Here is a 19,886-nt window from a genome sequence, read left to right as displayed (position 1 = left end):
CTTGATAAGCTGAACAATGTAAAATGAGTGCTTTGTGCTCCTGCTTTCCCAAAGCGTTCTCTGCTCTGATGGAAGGTGCAGATTTCTCAGCCTGAAAGAGAAGCAGGAAAAATTATAGCTGTCATGAGTTGCATTGCAACTGCAGAGCTGGTGATACCAAGAACTTACTCACAGAGCACTTCATTGCTTCAGCTGAGGACTTCTGTGCCAGAGTATGCTGCATTAATTGTAAGAGGTGCTGGGAAAGGTAGTCCTTGCCCACATGACACATGCAATTACAGCTCCACCCTGGTGGGAACCTTCAAAGTGCAACTATCACAGCCAGTGATTACCAGAGCAGGAGAGCACACAGCCCATCACCTCCCCTGCTTCTGTTCAACAGAGGCTGGCTGGTCAGATTCCCCACTTTCCTTCACAAAGGGTGGCTATAACAGAAGTCTTCAGATGGCTACTAATAACAGCCCTCAGACTCCTCCTGCTCCATGTCATACATGGTGAAGAAAGAGGTACTGCACTCCAGGCTGCCAGCTAAGTGAGTGTTTGATGCTGGATCAGCTGCAATGCTCTCCCCAAAATGGCCATGAAGATCCACAATTGCAACCTTCTCCAGAACTGCTCCACCCATGCCTCCAGATCACTGTTTTGCTCCAATGTTAATTCTTTTTGAGGTCCAATATCTTCTCAAATCCAGTTTCTGGGCTGGGCTACCTTTGACTTAAACTTCATCCTCCTTTTACACCCTTTTCCACTACCTGAAACCAAAATCTCTTGTTGTTAAAGGAGGCCCTGTCCCCTACAGTCCTCTAAAAGGAGCTGCCTGGAATGTTGAGATTAACCTCTGGCAAATTTTGGTCAACAAAATCTGTTTGCCAGACCTGATCTTGGACTTTGAGCTGCTCTAGGAGAGAAAGAACACAGAGCATGGTGACCGCTGTGTAGAAAGAGGTTCTCATCATCTGGCCCCACACCAGAGGCCATCTTTGTGCAGCCCATACCAGACAGGAAGCAAAATGTGCTGCACTTCAGAGAATTGTATTTGTGTATGGAAAAAGAGAGGTGTGTGGGCACATGCATGCATGTGCCTGCCTGTCTGTGGAGCAGGCAACCACCAGGCTGTGGATTTGTGTCTGTGTCTCTGGCTTGGCTTGGGATGTGAAGGCAAAGTGTGCTGGGGAACACATTTGCCCTTGTTGAAAGGACCTTCTGAAACTAAGGGTCCTCTGCAGGACCTGTGAGAGGTTATGCATCTGTGAAGGTGAAGGCATGTGAAGCACTGGGAGAAGCTGAACCTGTTTTTTGTATCATTGCCTGGCCTTTTGCATGGACAAGCTATGCCAAACAGGCACTGCAACTGCTGCAGGGCGGTGTTGCCTGTCTGAAATAGATGCAAGGTTTAGCTCAGAGTGGGTGATTCTGTCTTCTGCAGAGCAAGTGGGGTGCTTGGCTGGGTAGATAGGCCATGGGATGGGTGTTCCTGTGGTGTCACTCCATTTCCAAGCATGAGGGTTGTGCCTCAAGCTGGCTCACGCTCGGCACTGCCCTCATTCCACTCCTGCTCTAACCCAGAATGGATCCTCTGAAACTGGGGCACTGATGAGGAGGCTGGTTTCATTCTGGTGGTGCTTAGGTCAATGACTTGAGTTATTCTGCACAAAGTGGTCCACAGTATTTCCACTGCAGACTGACTCCTACCCCTAGTTTCAAAGTGATCTGAGCACGTGTGCAGACCCTGAGAACAATATAAATGATCTGTGTGGGTGTACAGAAGAGAAGACTATGGACCCACTGTCCTAAGAGGACAGATCCTTCTCCCTCTCTCTTTTGCTTCCCAGCAATAGCCACAAACTGATCCCAGTATATCTGAGCACTGCAAGATAACACCTGATCCCTCCACCCTTGTTTCTGCACCTATTGCTTTAGCAGCAGGAAGTAGGACGTGGTTTGGGGCTTTTTATTCTCGGCCTCACTAGCCCTTTCGATACTTCTGGGCCTCGTCTCAGTCTGACAAGGCAAGCAAGCAGCAGCTTCCTGTGCAAAGGTGAGAGGGAGAAGACAGAGAGAGACCAAGCACGTAGGAGAGGAACGGCTCCACAGCAGAACTGTTGGGCTGGAGGCACCTTTCTTCTTGTGCCAGCAGTGCTGGCTGACACTTGGGCATGCACTGAGCTGGGATATCCACCTCCAGCCCTCTCCCTTTCTCCCTTCCCCAGCCAGCACCTGCTTCTATCCAGCCCCTCAACCTGATCTCCGGGACTCCCTTCATCTGGACCATTCAGTGCCTGGAGCTGGAAGGTAAAGTGGTGATGCCAGCTCTCTCCTGCACGGGGGTGGCTGATCTGAAAAGCATACTGGAAGGAGTTTCAGTCTGACAAACTGAATCTCACCGCTGGGAAGGGCTGAGCACGTATTTATCTCTCTGTCTCTCCACAGTCCTCTCAAATCATACTCCACATCTCACAACCACACCGCCTGCTTTCTTTCCCTTTCTCTCTCCTCTTTGTCTGTTAATGCATTGTCGTCATGTTTTCCTTCATCTGAACCTAATCTTTTATCACAACGGGAACTGACAACATGCCTCATGCCAGCCCTTTATAAAGCTTCTCTTCTTGCACCCCTGGCAGTCCCAGCAAGGTCCACTGGGACTTTGCCTCGTTTTGCTCAGCTCTGCCTGTGCTCCAGACTTGCTAAGAGGTGAGGATGATCCTTTCTACTGTTGCCAGAGGCACACCTCGAGGTACAGGCATCTAGGTGGATGGGGAGAGGGGGAGGCTTGGACAAGAAGCCCACAAGCCCACTCTGTCTAATACGGAGCATGGCTGTTCGGGTTTAATATGATAAGGAGTCTCCCTGTGTGCCACAGGTAGATAAGGGATGCTGCAGAATTTCCTGGTTACAAAGTTCAAATTTTCTGCTACATCTTAAAGCAGAGCAGGCTGTAGTTATTGAAGGTGGTGCATGGTTTCTGTGGTATTTTGGGATATAGTAAATTCTTGACTTTCCAGAACCTGGGAAACTCCTTCTCCCTGATTTCCCCTTCTGTCCCATACAAACCACTCAAAATCTACCTCCTAAGCCATGAGCTCTGCAACTGCCTTTTGTCAGTTGCAGACAGAAACCCCCCTTACTCAGCAAGCACCTAGTTATTTCAGCCCTAAGGCTTACCAAAAGAAGAAACTCTTCAAAGCACAAGCAACCAAGGCAGCACTCTCTACCTGAGTCAGCAAGCAGCCTGAACCAACACACACACGATGCTGTGCACCCATACATCCACTTCCAAAAGGCATTACTCCTGCAAACAGACTCTCTGTGCTGCACTGAGAATGGTTTCAGTGCTGAGCAAAGCACACAAGGCAGAAAAACAGTGAGGTGCTGAGGGGAAAGCACAGACCCTGGAGTGGAAGCAAGATGAACTTCTGAGCCTGGAAGATTGTCACTGCCTTTGAGCTCTAGCCTAGGACAGTGGATACCTCCCCTGAGATGACACCTTCCTAATTTGCATTGCTGAGTTATACTGGGGGCGATTCTCTCTTTTTCAGTGTGCCACCAGCACAGATGAAGCCTTCTTTGTTGCCCCTGTGTTACCTCTGGCTGTTCAGCATCACACCTCTCTCACAAGCATCAGATTCAGCACAAGGTAAGAAATTATTCCCTTCACCAATGCCAGCTGGGTGAGCAGGGAGAGGGGTTCAGATAAAAGACTCTGTGTGCCATGGTGCATTGCTGTGTGGTGTTCATGTTGTAACATACAGCCAGAGGACACTGCAATAGCTACAGTTCTCTTATGAGCACATCGATCTCCAAGGACATAGAGAAGTGAGTGTCTCTGCCTTTCCTCTTGGAGATAGTTATCCTGAAGAGGAGGCAGTCTGTAATTTGGGATGAGGCAGAACTGTCCAGGGTGGTGGTTGATGACAAGTATCATTATTAATTCAGCCACACTGTTGTCCATCTCCTCTGGCAGGTGTCTCCAGCCTGACTTGCTGGTATGACTCACGGGCAGCTCTATTCTGTGACTGGAAGCCAAGCAGGGACCTGGTTGAAGCACCATGTCAACTGGAGATTGTATCCAAGTTAGATTTCTGTGGCAGGTGGGTGACTGGAGAAGTTGAGGAATGCCAATGCTTTGAATAAAAACTGTCCTGGAAAGTTTGCCACCTAACAAAGATGCAGGTGTTCCCTCCCCAGGCCAGGTGTAGAGCAGCCACAGAGCCGAAGGTCTTTGCCTTGAACGCTCTCTCTGACCCCGCGTTGGCTGAGATGCTGGCCACTGTTTCAGTCTGTCATCTGACAGTTTCAAACTGTCTAGCACAGCTCATCTTCCAGCTCTAAGGCTTTGCCTTCGTTTTTAAAAAACCAAATCTCTTCCTTGGTAGCCACCCTCTGGACTGAGATATTTTCAATGGAAAAGGATAGAGGTAGGGGTGGAGGAAGGTGGAATTAAAGTTATAGAGAGGCTAGGATGAGCTGGGATGTTGCACCCTGCACGACCATAAATGAAGGAAAATATTGTTTGTCTTATGTTCCCTGTACATTTAATCTCTCTTAGTTCATGATGCTTGCCTCTCCCACACATCTCCCAGCAGAGGGGTAGGTGAGTGGCTGGCACTGCAGTGAGGACTAAGTCTCTGTGGTCTCTGTGTGTGACATCCCCAGCTAACAGAGCTACCACCCTAACCCAAGGCTTCCCTGGGTGCCTGTCACAAGAAGAGGCTCAGTATGATTCTGGCAGGGAGTGGGTTGCTTGTGGCTGTCATAGAGACACCTCCAGTGGGGTCAGATGGGCAAACAGGTTCAGAGGCCTGGTGCGTGGATCTAGGGAGCCAAAACATATATGTTGCTTCATGGATGTAAATCACAGAGCCTGGGGCTTGAATTTGGTCTGAGTTTGGAACTGTGCCTTTGTCTGTCCAGAGCTCTAGGACATCACCTCTCAAGGCTAGAGCAGACAGCTCAGTCTGAAACACCCTCACCTACAGCCCCATGGATACTCTCTCACACTATCACCCCTGTGCCATAGTCCATCTTATGCTGTCCAGCCACCCATGTCAGAGTAGAAGAGGTCTTCGCACAGTGCTGCCAAGTGTAACATATGGTCCTGGTTGACTGGGATGGGACCTGGTTCAGAAGATACATCCCTTTCAGTATCTGAGATCTTACAGGACTGTCAGAGGCTTGAAGGAAACTTGTAAAACCCAGAGGGGCTGAAAAGGCACCTGTCTTCCAGGCTCATTTTGGTGCACTTGTGGGCAGCAGGTGTGCTTGGGCTCTGCACAACCCTCTGAAATCAACAGGAAGAAGAGGTAGCAAGAGGGTTTTGTGAAGACTTGGAAACTGGAAACCTACTGTTATCTTTGGCTTGAAATGACTGGGATGCATTGACTCTCCACTTAGGAGCACATCCCATTTGGAGAGAAAGTGAGATTACATCCTTCTTGTAACCTGTTCAGCAAATCTGTTAGGATGCAAAATACTTTGCAAGGCCTTTGGTGGTGTATAAAGTTTGACTAAATACAAAACAGCCTCCCCAGCTCACTGAGTTCTCCTGCTTAAGACACAGGTTTTCTCCCTTACTTGAAGAACTCAAGGAGCACTGTGAATTACCCAAGGCAGAACACATGACGGGACTGAGGAGATGCATCAAGACCTTCAGCAAAAACAGTAACGTGAGTAAATCATCTGGGATGTTCTGGCTAGTGACAAGGTGGTAAGGATTTGTATGTGGATTTTGGGGGTACAAACAGCATGACACTCAGGAGCAGGGTAAAAACCCCAACCCTAATCCCTGACTCCAGTTATGGAGCTGGGCTTGATGCTGTGTGTTGTTGATACGCATCACCTCTGTGGGTTCCCCTGCAGGAAGGACTCGCTTCATTGTGGTCTGGGCCATGTTGACCAGACACACGTAAAAGGGGTGCAGGTCAGATGGATCGTATGCAGTATCCCATAACTCAGTTACTTGTATTTGGCCTTAATCCCTTCCTCTGATGAGGGATGGACATCACCACCAGCTCTGAGATCACCTCTTGACTTCATTTTTCTTGAAGAGAGCAGTACCATTTTCCAGATCATTAACTACTGTGAAGTTTGGTTAGATGTGTCAAATGCAAGATGCAGCAGCAACACAACCCTGGAGCTAATGGTGATACAAATCCTTTAGCTATTATTCTTTATTTAAATCATTCCTTGTATAGACTCACTACATATTTCACAGAATTGCAGAATCATTCAGGTTGGAAAAGACCCTTGAGATCACCAGGTCCAATCATTAATCCTACCCCACCAAGTTCACCGCTAAACTATGTTGATAAATGCCACATCTAAAAGACCTTTAAACACATTCAGAGATGTTGGAAGGGACCCTTCATGGTCATCTTGTCCAACCCTCCTGCAGTGAGCAGGGACATCCCCAACTAGATCAGGCTGCTCAGGGATTCATCAAGTTTAATCTTGATTATCTCCAGGGGTAGGGCCTCCACTACCTCCCTGGGCAGCCTGTTCCATTGCTTGACTATTCTTTCAGACAAAGAAAATTTCTTAATGGCTAGTCTAAACCTCCCCTGGTGAAGCTTGAAGCTGTTCCTTCTTGTTATATCACTAATTAGAATTATAGAATCATAGAATTGTTAGAGTTGGAAGGCACCTCAAGGATCATCTAGTTCCAACCCCTCTGCCATGGGCAGGGACACCTCACACTGGATCAGGTTGCTCACAGCCACATCCAGCCTGGCCTTAAAAACCTCCAGGGATGAGGCTTCCACCACCTCCCTGGGCAACCTGTTCCAGTGAGAATTACCTGTGAGAAGAGACCAACACCTACCTATTTTGTCTATTTAGGTAGTTGTAGAAGGCTCTCCTCAGCCTCTTCTTCCTCAAATGAGACAGCCCCAATTCCCTCAGCTGCTCTTCATAAGACTTACTCTATAGGTCTCTCACCAGCTTAGTTGCTTAGTCCTTCGGTCATACCCAGGGTTACTACAGTCCTTGTGCTTCCAGAAAAAAAAACCCTCACCCAAATATGAGCTAATTCTCCTTATTGATTAAGTCACAACCAGCTCTAATGACAGAAAAGCTTTCTTACATTTGCACATCAAGCGCAGAGACAAATTGCAGGGTTGGTAAACGGCTCCGATGCCTTTTCATTCTAATCAGGCTAATTTCCCTATTGCATATTTAATACTGCATGATGCAGGTGTCCTTTTAATAGCATTGCATTTCAAGAGTTGCATTTAATACTATCATCATCTCAGTCTTGCTAGTGAACACAGAGTATTTTAGTAGAAAGGGTCTTACTCAACAAATGTCACCCACAGAAAGTATGGGTAATATTTTCCTGCTTAGGCAGCACATACAGCAATCCTAGAAAGCAAGCAAGCATATCACAATATTTTGTGTCCTTCTTGCCAATGAACAAACATTCCAAGCACATGAAGTGTAAATCTAGAGCAGGGTAGATTTAGGATGGGCATTAGGAGGAAGTTCTTTATAATGACAGTAGTGAAATACTAGAACAGGGTGCCAAGAGAGGTGGTAAAGGCTCCATCACTGAAGATGTGAAAGATCAGACTTGATGGAGCCCTGAGCAACCTGATCTAGCTGGGAGCTAGTTGCTCACTGCAGGGGGTTTGGACAAGATGACCTTCAAGTGTCCCTTCCAACATGATGCATTCCATGATTCTATGAAACCTTTGGTTCCTTGCTCACCACTGAGGCCTCTGCTTTTCAGCCACTAACGTTACCCATACTTATTTTCATGTATTGTTGAACCTCTTATACATAGGCAATGTTTAGACATCTGAATGTTTACTGATGAGGCTGCAGTGTCAGTGATGGTAAACTTTCCTTGCAGACTCAATGCTTCACTGCTGCCGACCGTCTTACCATGTCTGTCCACTGCCAGACAGGAGAGGATCAGTCTATAGCTGTGCAAATAGAAGATTTCAGACCACTTGCAAACAGTGAGTACTCAGCTGGCTTGAAGTCTCTGAAGCTTCCCCACAAAATGATAGGTCATTTCTCTTCCCCACACAGTCTGTGTAATTCTGTCCCTTGTGGCTGTAGCTCTCTGAAAGAGCAGTTGGGAAGCAGCTGTCTCCCAGAAATGCTCCATTCCTGTCCCTAGAATAGCCTTGTGGATCACCCCTATGAGACAGGATGCATGGACATGTTTGATTGCACTGATTGTGGAAGCCATTCTCACAGGCTCACAGCAGGAGCTGCCTTTAATGTAGAGTGGAGACAACAGGCCTTTTGCTGTCAGCAACAGTGGGGAAGAAGGAGGAACAGTGACAGGGAGCTCACAACCATCTTGTGTGGCTGTGGCTGACTGGAATCCGAGAGCACAGTCAGGACACCACTGCTGCAGTGAGCTTTGCAGTGGAGTCCTGTTATGGACAGACATCCCTGGCGGTGTTCAAGAGGGGATTGGATGTGGCACTTGGTGCCATGGTCTAGTCATGAGGTCTGTGGTGACAGGTTGGACTCGATGGTCTTTGAGGTCTCTTCCCACCTTGGTGATTCTGTGATTCTGTGACACTGTGGAGAGTACCAGTCCTGCTCCTTCTCTCTTTCCAGTAAAACTGAGGCCTCCAGGAAATCTTCAGCTGGTTAGCAGAAATGAAAACACCTACAACTTAACATGGAGCCTGAATATTTCTTCTCACTATTTGGAGGGGGAGAGGGAATATCAAGTGCGGTACCGAACCACGAGTCAGTCCTGGGAGGTGAGTACAGAGGTTGGTAGTGGGACTTGTCACCATATGAACCTGGTTTTCTTTACCTCACCCAGAACTTTTGCTCTCACAAAGAAGCCCACATAGCTCCAAGACAGACCTGAAAGGGATAAAGTAAAATAAAATAAAATCATTTTAAAAAATCACTAAAACCAAACCAAAACAGCACCAAAAAACCCAACAAAGCAAAGAGGAATTTTCCACCAGGGTGGACGAGCAGTGCACAAGCTTTAAGAATCTGAGAGAAGTCCTCTCTTAGGACAAGAACCTTGGGAGAGATGGGTATGTGAGGCTGTAAGCCAGGTTATTGACGATGCTTTAATTGTGCCCTACTCCCAGGAGGCCAGGAACTTCACCATTTTACAGGACCAGATGTGGGTGGTGTTTGAGAGCCTCTCGCCCAACTCCAAATATGAGGCAGCTGTTCGTGCAAGGCCAAGTGCCTCAAGTACCTGCAAAGGCGTCTGGAGTGACTGGAGTGAGACAATACTGTGGAGCACACATGCTGAAGGTAAGCATCAAAGTCGGGCAGTTTGACTTGGAGGGGAGGGAAAACAGCATAACAGAGCCACAGCAGGCTGAGAAGCTGGAGTAAGATGGGTAGAGAGGATTACGCTGACCAAAGAGCAATAGAAAGGCTGGAAACAACCTGTCCTTCCTAATACATCAGGTCAGGCTAGCTCATCATGGCTTAAGCGCAAAGGCTCCCGACCTTAACACAGGCTTTCTGACTTCAAGAAGTCAGGCAAAATCCACAAGATGTAAATCAGGGACTGCTTCCCCAGAGCAGTAAGGCCAAGTGTTTGGACTGCAGAAGCAGTGGCCAGGACTGGCATTTTACCAGGTGCTAATTTGACCCAGGAACTTAAATCCAGCTTTGTGAAAGGGCCCAGTCCATCCAAGTCATTGATCAGTGAAATGTAGTGAAACAGAGTACTCAGCTCCTGAACCAAAGGACACCTGAGCCTAGGAAGCAAAGCCTCACTGAGAATGGAAAAGACTTACATGCATGTTAAGTCCTTCCCAAAAGGATCTGCTGAGACTTCCATCAGTCATTGCTGCGAAGCACAGCGTGGGGGACACCTCCAGCCTTGAAAGATGGGTGCCCTGAGCAAGTCTGTTCAGTGAGTCATTGGTTGTAGCCCCTGTCATTTCTCTTCTGAAAAATAAGCAGATAGAGGTTGTTCCTTCTCGTGTCAGCCCCTCTCTGCCCCTGCTCAGCCCCTCCCTGTTGTGCCTGGTGCTGGTATAAACAGAGGAGCTATGTTTAGAAAGGGCACTGTGTTGCTGTGGCGATCAAATTTTGACAGCGTGTGATGTCAATGAATAGGATACAGCCGCAACCAGTTGTCATAGCAACCAAGGCCCAAAGATAACCAGGGTACCAGAGGCAGAAGAGACAAACTGATCTGAGCAGCCTCTCAAGGACAGGCAAAGAAAGAATGTCCTAAAAATGTATCCTCCGCCTTTTATTTCGTTCTGCTCCCTCACAACTACTCCAAAGAGGCTCTGCAGGCCCAGACCAAGGGATGCTAGGGAGGGAGGGAGGTGAAGGAGCAGGCAGAGGAGACAGTCAGCAGAACAGCAAGACCAAGCAAATGTATGCTAGGGAGATGTATATGAAAGAGATTAAGAGAAGTTTGAGATGATGCCAGACAAGCCTGAGGAGTACTGGCAGCACTGGCAGTGTGGGAAGTCAGGCTTTTTTCCCTGACCCTACCTTCCAAGTACTTAAATATGGTGGAAAGCTGTACCTCCCCTAGCCTCTTAAAACTTCCCTACACCTCTCCAAAGAAAGCAGCCAGCCCCTTGACCCCTAACCTTCTCCATCCTTGGTCCTCCTCAGAGACCCATGAATCCTATGTCTCTCCAGATGACTCATAATGCTGCTTCAAGCCCCCAGTTCCACTTAAGCTGAATTTAGGACTCCTTGCTTTCCTTTGCAACGAGACAGGTTGCTAAACACTTCAGCCAGTAGGCTGTGGTACTTCATCTGTGGCAACCTCCAGCTGTGGTGCAGTTGTGAACAGGGAGTTCAAGCTGTTCAGCACAAAATATCTACTGAGCAATGTCAAGTAGACTCTGAAACTTGTGTCGTCTCAAAGGCATCCTAAGCTATGCAGCAGAACAAGAGGACACAGTCTCAAGCTGCACCAGGGGAGGATTAGGCTGGATATTAGGAAGAAGTTCTTCACAGAAAGAGTGATTGGCCATTGGAATGGGCTGCCTGGGGAGGTGGTGGAGTCACCATCACTGGAGGTGTTTAGGAAGAGACTGGATGGGGCTCTTGGTGCCATGGTTTAGTTGATTAGATAGTGTTGGGTGATGGTAGGTTGGACTCGATGGTCTTTCCCAATATGGTTAATGCTATTCTATTCTATTCTATGACCTGTATGATTAATAACAATAAAATACCATTATCTTGTGCTATGTTCTCTGTTTGCAATATATCATTGCATTATAATACTGCAATGTCATATAAAATTATAATAAAGGCCCATTTTGATCACCTTTAACAGCCATGGAAGGGCTGCAGCCCCTGCCTACAGAACCCTGGCTAAATTTTCACAGCAACTCCCTTGTTCTCTTTCATCTTGTAGAAACATCCAGGACAGTCCTGCCAGTTCTTGTAGTGAGCACCTGCCTCTTTGTGGTCATTGGGACTGCCTTCCTCATTAACTTACGGACCCTGAAATGGTAAATGAGAATCACGTTTTCCTTCCTTTTCCTCTCCTGTATCCTGTGTGTCTTCTCAAACCTGGGTTATTTTTTTTCCTTGGCATTACTGAGGGTAAAAAGTCACTTTAAAACATGATTGATAGCTCAATCTCTTGACATTTTTCTGGGGACACATATCACCCCCCAAGATGATGTGGTTTCAACACCATCATCACATTGTGCCTTGCTCCTGTGACTTGGGGCCATACCTCGGCTGAATTAAAACCAGCTGCCTCAATAGTTCTGTTGTCCAGGGGTTAAATTGGTGTTCCCTGGCAAGGATGCACCAAAATTGCCTCTCAAACAGCATGGCACTGGGTGGAGCACTCTCTCAGTAGAGAGGAACAAGAAAGCCTATGTACCACTATGTTCTCATTTAAACACTCCAGCAAGGGCTCAGATGATATTTGGTCTGTAGGCAAAATTCCTGAGTGAGAAGCACAATTCTTCCTCTCCCTGGTCTGTGCCCTTCTAAGGTGTCTCATCACATGCTGGTAAACATCTATGTGATGCTTTAAAGACCTCTTCAACAGCTTTTCTACCCAGACACTACTTCTACTCAGGACTAAAAGTGTCTCACAATGTTACCCTGTGCAGTAATAGAGGGTGACCTTCCATCATGGCAAGGTTAGGAATGGCCACAGGTTTTCTCATCTCAGGACAGGGAGAAGGAGGCAGAGTGCTGATGTTTGTGACAGGGGGCCAGGAGAAATATTCTCAGGAAAGAGGCAGCAGAGGCTGGATGGCTTCTCTGTAAGCAAAGAAGGAGAAGCATGTTGAAGATAGACAGATACCAGATAGATACTGAGAAAGTCACTGGTCACTGTTTTTTACCTTGAGCCATAAGCTAAAGATAAGGAAGTGCTAGCTATGTGGCACCAGAGAGAGATGAAAAAGCCTCCTTTCTCCATGGAGTATAATTAACCTAGGGGAACTGGATGGAGGATAATGCTGAGGTAAGATCCAAGGAAGGATTAGACATGCATGAATAAAAATAGCATCTGCAGTGAGGTAAGGTAGTTTATATGCAAGAACTAGCAAATTCTGATGCTTCAGAGAGTACATGCATTGCCTCCAGAGGTCATGAGGGTCTTTCCTCAGAGCATCCCACAGCAAACTTCAGAAAAGAGCTGACAGGATCAGCCAATGTCTCTGAGGGACTGAGAAGCAGGTCAGATAACTTCATTCTGCCTCAGGATGACAACACACTGGTTCCAGTTAAGTGAAGGCCTCAAGACTGATGCAAGGCATACTTGGATGCCTTGCACAGCCAGTGTGTCCTAGCTATACCATGCAGCATCTTGCTAACAGGGCAGAGAGCTGCATCACAGCCTTGCCAGTGATGGTCCCACTCAGGCCATGTGGTCCTCTGAGTCCCCATGGTGGCAACAAAAAAAGATTGGGCAGCTCACAGCAGCTGGAGCTTAGAAGCGAGGGAGACCTGCCCAGATTGTCATCAGGACAGGGGCTTGAGGGGGTAGGTGGAGAGGTTGAGGTGACCAGCCAAGGCAGGGAAGAAACCAGTGGGCTGTTGATTGTGCTTCCCTAAGCAGAAGCTGAGGGCAGTGTGTTTTCCAATGCCACAGTTAACCACTTAATCTCTCTGTGTCTCATCCCCCAGCGACTGTATTTCAGTAGCTCACTTGAGAGCAAGGAGATGACTCAGACTTGTTCCTATTTTACCTTTCCCCCACATCAGGGTAGTAGCCATAAGCTGTGGTGCTCTTTCCTACCCCCACCACAGTTACAGAGGGGTCAAGATCAGGTCCTGCTTTATTCCTCCTTCTTGTTCTCTTTTCTCAAGGTTTAAGAAGATCCTGAAAATTCACATCCCAGACCCTGAGAAGTTCTTTCCCCCACTCATTTCGGTTCATGGAGGTGACATTCAGGTATGTGACTGGGGATGGGGCCATGTAATTCTGAGGGAGAAATGAGAGGAGGCAGAGTCTGGCTGCACATGTGTGGGACGGACAGCCAGTTGTCAGACCAACATGTGCCTGTAGCATCAGCTGCTGAGTTTTTCTCTGTTCAAGTTTTATTTTCTGACCTTCTAAAGCCTGACACTCAGCTAAGAAATCTCTAATTACAGAACTGAGAAATGGCAAACCACTAAAACCTCAGCACCCTGCTTCCCTGATGGGAAGCCTGAGAGAAAAGAAGGGACTTCTGAGAGAGAGCTTGACCTCTCAGATCCCCTTCTACACTACCTTGGTCCCTACCAGGCTCCCCTGGGCTGCTCAGCATTTCCTTTGATTCCCTATTGCACTCCCATCCTCCTGGCTGCGAGCCTTTCCTCCCCTCCTAATGTGAATTGTCATTATGCTGGATGGTACTTATCTGTCTTCTGCATTCCTGTTGTCTCTTTCCCTTCTTTCTCCACCCTCACTCTCTCCCTTCTCCTAATCTCTCTCTGCATATGGGTAGCTGCAAGGAGACAATTACTATTCTGTGCAGTATTAAAGGCAGTGTCAAATCCAAGCCGTGGGAGGTGATGCCAAGGGGCAAAAAAACTGCAGAGGGTCCAGAGGACAGCAAAGCTTTGGAAAATCCCGAGTGTAAAAAGCCTTAGAAAGCTTATAATTACAGGGAGAGAGTGCAGAATAAGGGGGCAGGGGGTGCAGCAGACACTGAAGATACTTTCTCAGTGCAGAAATAGAAAAAGAAGTTGCTTTAGTGGCCATAAAGGCAATTGACTGTTATCAAAACCAGGTTGCTTTAATGGATAATAATGCACTGCAGGATGTCAGTCAGAGAGAGCAAGGAAATCTAGGCTCAAGGGGGCTGGAAGAGCACTTTAGATGAGAAATCTGCAGAAGGCCATGTACCAGATACTGGTTCAGCACCTATGAATAGATTGCATGAGACACATCTCAGTACTGCTTTCAACGTTTCCACCTTCACTCCATCTTACAGTCTTCCAATACTTTGCTTCCTTTCACTTTAATCCTCCATCTTCCACTCCACCCCCAAAAAATCTCAAAGCAGAGGTCTGCAAGATCTGCTCCTTATTTCAAAGTGACAGAAAGACACAGTCTCTCTGAAAATCCTGCAGATGAGACATCATGAATGTGAGTTCTCCTCCCCACAGTCTCCAGGAGCTCTTGCTTGGAGAGAGAAAAGGTCACACGACTGCTGTGAGTGCCCAGGAGAAGAAACATTTGGTTCCTCACTGAGTCTCTGTCCTGTGTTTCTTCCCCATCAGAAATGGCTCTCCTCCCCATTCTCCACATCTTCCTACTGTGTGAACAGCACAACCCCAGAGATCTCCATGCTTGAGGTGATACAGAAGACTGACCAGGAATCCCAGTTTCTACTTTGCAAGGGAACCTTGGCTCCTGATCCTCCCAAAGAAACCAGTGGGCACTCTGTGTACAGCTGCTTCACCAACCAAGGCTACTTCTTCTTACATCTTCCCAACTCCTTTGAGATTGAGCCCTGTCAGGTCTACTTCACCTATGAGCCTTTCACCCAGGAGGGTAGTGGCAGCGAGGATGGCCAGTCTTACCGTGCTCTCCCCTCCCCAGACCTCTGCACACTGGCAGAGGACATGCCTGTGTTATCCCATGACTTTCTTCACTGTATCAAGGCAAGCCAGGGCTTCCAAAACAGCTCCTTTGTGAATGAGAGAGAAGGTGAAGCCCAGGGGGACACGGTTATGTCTGTAGCTCTCCGTTCAAGTGAAGGCACCTTACCAACAGCAGCTCTGAAACAGGATGAGGTGGTGATGGACAAAGCAGCTTTACAACCTGATGAGTCCCTGTGCCAGCTGGACACTGACTTTCCTGACCCACCAGACCTGCAGGACAGTGATATTATCGATGCAGCAGAGAGGAGTAGGGAGGCAGGCCCTCCAGCTGACTCCTGTACACCAGCAGCACATGCTACCTCTTCTTTCTCTCAGCCTCAACATCTAAAGCAAAGCCAGGATGAGGATCCATGCAGAACAATCTTCTCTAGCCAAGTCCCAAACACTGGTGCCTACCTTTCTCTGAGGGACCTCCAAAGCCAGTACAGCCATCACTCTGTCTAGGATTTCCCTGGAGGAAATCCACAGGTAGAAAAGGCTTTCTCTGCAGGGTCAGTTAGATGGACAGATTTTCTATTCAGGACATGAATGACTTCTGCATCAAACCCACTGGGATGGTTCTTAAACGAGGCTGAAGAACACAGTGACTGTAGAGGGCTGCAAAACCAGCAAAGCTATAGGAGGGACAAGGTATAAATTCATGGATGGCTACATGGGTTGCAGTAGTTCCCAAGGTAAAGAGCTGGTGAAGCAGATCACTGGAAATGAGAAGATATTTTGCATGGATAACCAGTAGAAAGTAAAGCAACACATGGAGAATGAGAAAGCCACATTAAAGATGTTCAGTGGCTACACAGCTAATGGAGACATAGAAGCCTGGCATACATGCCAGCAAGAACTCACCTTCCCAACTGAACCTGTTTCTGCTATTACTGTATATATGATGGCACAGAAACCACTTCCCGCACTGCTCAAGTGCCATCCCAAACCTCACCAGCATTTTCTTTCCTCTCCAGCTCCCAGTAGACAGCTGTGCAAGCATTTCCATGCTCTGCATCTTGGTGTAAAATAGCACTCAGCTTTGAGGCTGAGCAGGCACATGATCCATTTGCCTCATCCCAGCCTGAAAACCTCTAATGGGAGGGAGAAGTGCATGAAGAAGTGGCTGTGAGATTTTGTACAAGACACAGCAACACTGCCAGGGCCAGTAATGAAATGGACAAAAAAAGATCTCCTTCTGACTGACCAAGGGTGTAATTTTTTTTCTGTGATGTCTCCACTTCATGTTTTAATCAGAGATTACATTCTAGGCTTCTTGGTCCAGCTTTAAACCCAAGCCTCTAAGGTCAGCTCAGAGCCACAAGCGTGTCAGCTGTATAAGCAGTGAGGTGTCAAAAAGAAATCCCCATTACTAGGTTAAAAATACTGGGGAAATCCCCTCCCCTCCCCCTTTTCTCCTCCAGGTTTGATGAAGGCAGTGAACAGCAGACACACAATTTCCCATTCTTGCTGCAATATTTTTCATGAAATCGAAAGTCTCTCTCTGCCCTGCTGGCAAAACACAGCTCTCTGACTACGATAAGATAAGTTCATCCCACATCCTCTATTAGTGGAAAACACCTCAACACTGCTGCCCATTCCTTCCATTGCTCAAGGGAAACCATTGCCTAATTAGTGGCAAAGATGTGGTGCACCAGCCCAGAAAACTAACCTACGAACCAGCAGCTTTCCTGAAGGGAAGCCCTCAATCCATTCACAAAGAATGGGGATGGCAAAGATAACTTATTTTGGGTTGGGTTTTTTTTCCTCCTTTTCCCTCTGCATTTGCTGATCTGGGTTGAGAAAAAGCAGCAGACCACAGAAGAAAAGTGGCAAGGCTGAAGATGAGCTGTTCTGGTTACAGCCAGCCCTGCATTCAACATCTGTACTGTCTGTCTGCTCTCTTGCTATGTTTCTGGGCTGTTCAGCAGTGGGGAAATACCAGCCCTGTGTTAAAGATCTTTCTTCTAAGAGTTTTTATATCAAGGATATCAAGCTTGTAGGCATTTCTTTCATCCCTGTATCACCCAGAACGAATTCTTCTCTACCTCTGTCTGTACATGCATTGAGCTTCCCCTGTGTCCCAGTCCCAGCCTATCACCTGACCTCACACTATGAAGCCTGAATGTTGTTATGAATCTCAGCTAGGGAGTCACCCATGGGCTTGGATTTCACCTCAAAAGAGCTGCTCAAAGGACTTGAGCCTGCCTGCAGCTGAGATGCCTGGGGAAGGTATACATCTTCTCTCATCAGCTTCTTCACCATCTGCACCAAAGACAGACTGCTGTATTGTCTCCAGGAGACAGCAGCTGAAGAAGATGCTACAGCTTCCTAGATAAGGAAGCACAAGGCTTGCCCAGCTGTTTGCAGTGCTTTGACAATCTTCCTAGATGAGCTTCAAAAAGAGACACTGAATCCCTTGCCACTGATGGGCAATTTGCTCTCACATGGGCCAAGGAACCTGGCTGTACTGATGGCTCTCCTGACCCAATGTAGATCATCATAAGCTTTTCAATTATTCTTGCTGCTAACATCAGTACAAAGGAAAAACTTTGCCTCTCTGTAAATAAAAGAAGTATTAAAGAACCCACAGATTTTTGTCTGTTCTTTTGGGTGGAGGGGAAGGATTAACAGCTTTTATAAACACAGTACTTGGCAAATCTTTTCTCAGACCAATATACCTTTAGCTTCCATTCCTATTCCCTACCCAAAGGGATTCAGCCACCTAAACCAGAAAGCAGAGCTGGAGGTGATCCTGCTGCATGTCCCTGAAGCCCATCTTGCTGGCTCAGTATTTTCCCTCCTTTTTGTGAAAATGCTGACAGGTTTCAAGCTGGCAAGCTGAGAGCAGTGAGAGCTATGCTGGGTGTGAATGTGTGACACAGTGTGGCAGGAAGTGCTCAACATCAGATCTGCTGATAACTGGACCTTTCTTCCAGGAAGGCAAGAACATGTGGTCTCATATGTGACTAACCCAGGTTGTGAATGCCAAAGGCATACCATTCTCTCCTGGAGCTCTCTCAAGAGCTCTCTGGAAATGCAACACATGGAGCAGCCCAGCCCCTTCTCAAGCCAGTGTGAAGGCAGGGTGTGTGGTTTGCAAAACCACAGAAAGATGCTACAAGGGAGTCCATCAGTACCAGAGGTAAACTGACACTGAACACCAGCACCGTGTGGAAAATACTGAGCTAACAGATGCAAGTCCTCCCTTTATCTTAAACCCAAAGACAGCAAAGATAGCTGTCACATCTCTCATCTCCCTCTTTCCAAGATAACCTTGTTCATTATAGGAAACATCACACTCAGTCCCCTCTCACACTATTTGCTTTTTTTCACTGTAGAGAAGCAGTAAGTAAAGGGTACTTGCTGCAAAGGAATTCCTCTGAAGTAAAATCTGATCAAGGTTTTGGCTCCTTGGTTGGTTCAAAAGCCTGTGGTGATAGATGTGGTATGCTTACTTAGATAGATCAGATTGAGATTCTGTACTTTTTGTTCTGCTGTAAACATCAGAGAGTGGGGATGTTTCTTTCCAGAAAAGTTGGATGCAAAAAAAGTAAGGTCTCTGGCACTGGGAAATACCCTCAGCTGAGTTCTGACCCGCTGTGGCAAGCCCTTGGAAAAGCCATAGACAAATACATATATCATAGAATCAATAAGGTTGGAAGAGACCTCAAAGATCATCAAGTCCAACCTGTCACCACAGACCTCATGACTACTAAACCATGGCACCAAGTGCCACATCCAATCCCCTCTTGAACACTTCCAGGGATGGTGACTCCACCACCTCCCTGGGCAGCACATTCCAACAGCTAACAACTCTCTCTGGGAAGAACTTTCTCCTCACCTCCAGCCTAAACCTCCCCTGGCACAGCTTGAGACTGTGTCCTCATGTTCTGGTGCTGGTTGCCTGGGAGAAGAGACCAACCCCCTCCTGGCTACAACCTCCTTTCAGGTAGTTGTAGAGAGCAATAAGATCTCCCCTGAGCCTCCTCTTCTCCAGGTTAAGCAACCCCAGCTCCCTCAGCCTCTCCTTATAGGGCTTGTGCTTGAGGCCTCTCCCCAGCCTCATTGCCCTTCTCTGGACATGTTCAAGTCCCTCAATGTCTTTCTTAAACTGAGGGGCTCAGAACTGGACACAGTACTCAAGGTGTGGCCTAACCAGGGTGGAGCACAGGGGCACAATGACTTCCCTGCTCCTGCTGGCCACACTATTCCTGATGCAGGCCAGGATGCCATTGGCCTTTTTGGCCACCTGGGCACACTGCTGGCTCATGTTCAGCCAGCTGTCAATCAGTACCCCCAGGTCCCTTTCTGTCTGGCTGCTCTCCAGCCACTCTGATCCAAGCCTGTAGCGCTGCATGGGGTTGTTGTGACCAAAGTGCCTAAAGATGCAGCAAGTCCCCAGTTATCTGGGGGAAATTTTGGATGAAAGTAGCTTTTAAAAGTGAAATCTGATCTCTTAAATCTTTCAAGCAGTTCTGAAAGCATTTCTTGTTGTCATTGCATGCCTCAGTTTCTCACATCTACAGTAATGTGTTAGGTGGGATAACAGCCCTGACACATTCCCAAACACCGCAGCTTTTCATCCACACTTAACATTTATCCACTGGAATCCACCATGAGACAACTACAGCAATGGCTTTTGGTCTTCATGCAGTCCAAGACTAAATCTGAACCAGTGGTAGAGCTGAAAACAGCCATTCCTGCCCAGCTGCCAAAATGAGCCCAAAACAGCTCCAGGCCAAATAAGCTCCACCTCAGGTGAATGTCACTGGCTGGAGCTCAGTCCCAGGTCAAGAGTCGTTCATGTTGCCATCCTCTCCACCCATTTATTGACAGAATAACTCTGTTTGCTCTGCTCTAGTTGGAGTGTG

General features: G+C 47.4%; 1 protein-coding gene across 1 annotated transcript; it reads left to right on the top strand.

Annotated features, from left to right (window-relative positions):
• Positions 1 to 2,221: 2,221 nt before the first annotated feature.
• IL2RB (interleukin 2 receptor subunit beta) lies at positions 2,222 to 17,593 on the top strand. The gene is made up of 10 exons (XM_068142373.1): positions 2,222 to 2,292; positions 3,537 to 3,634; positions 3,962 to 4,088; positions 5,558 to 5,663; positions 7,847 to 7,955; positions 8,572 to 8,720; positions 9,069 to 9,240; positions 11,330 to 11,426; positions 13,252 to 13,336; positions 14,650 to 17,593. Exons 2-10 carry the CDS (start codon positions 3,553 to 3,555, stop codon positions 15,475 to 15,477), a joined length of 1,755 nt encoding a protein of 584 aa, XP_067998474.1. The 5' UTR covers positions 2,222 to 2,292; positions 3,537 to 3,552; the 3' UTR covers positions 15,478 to 17,593.
• The last annotated feature ends 2,293 nt before the right edge of the window (positions 17,594 to 19,886 follow it).

The sequence above is a fragment of the Melanerpes formicivorus genome, unplaced genomic scaffold (assembly GCF_026170545.1).
Source record: "Melanerpes formicivorus ecotype bairdi unplaced genomic scaffold, bMelFor1.0.p_v2 SCAF_8, whole genome shotgun sequence".
In the NCBI taxonomy this organism is placed as follows: Eukaryota; Metazoa; Chordata; class Aves; order Piciformes; family Picidae; genus Melanerpes; species Melanerpes formicivorus.
Note: the sequence above shows the minus strand (reverse complement) of the source record. Positions and strands in the feature narration are given on the sequence as shown.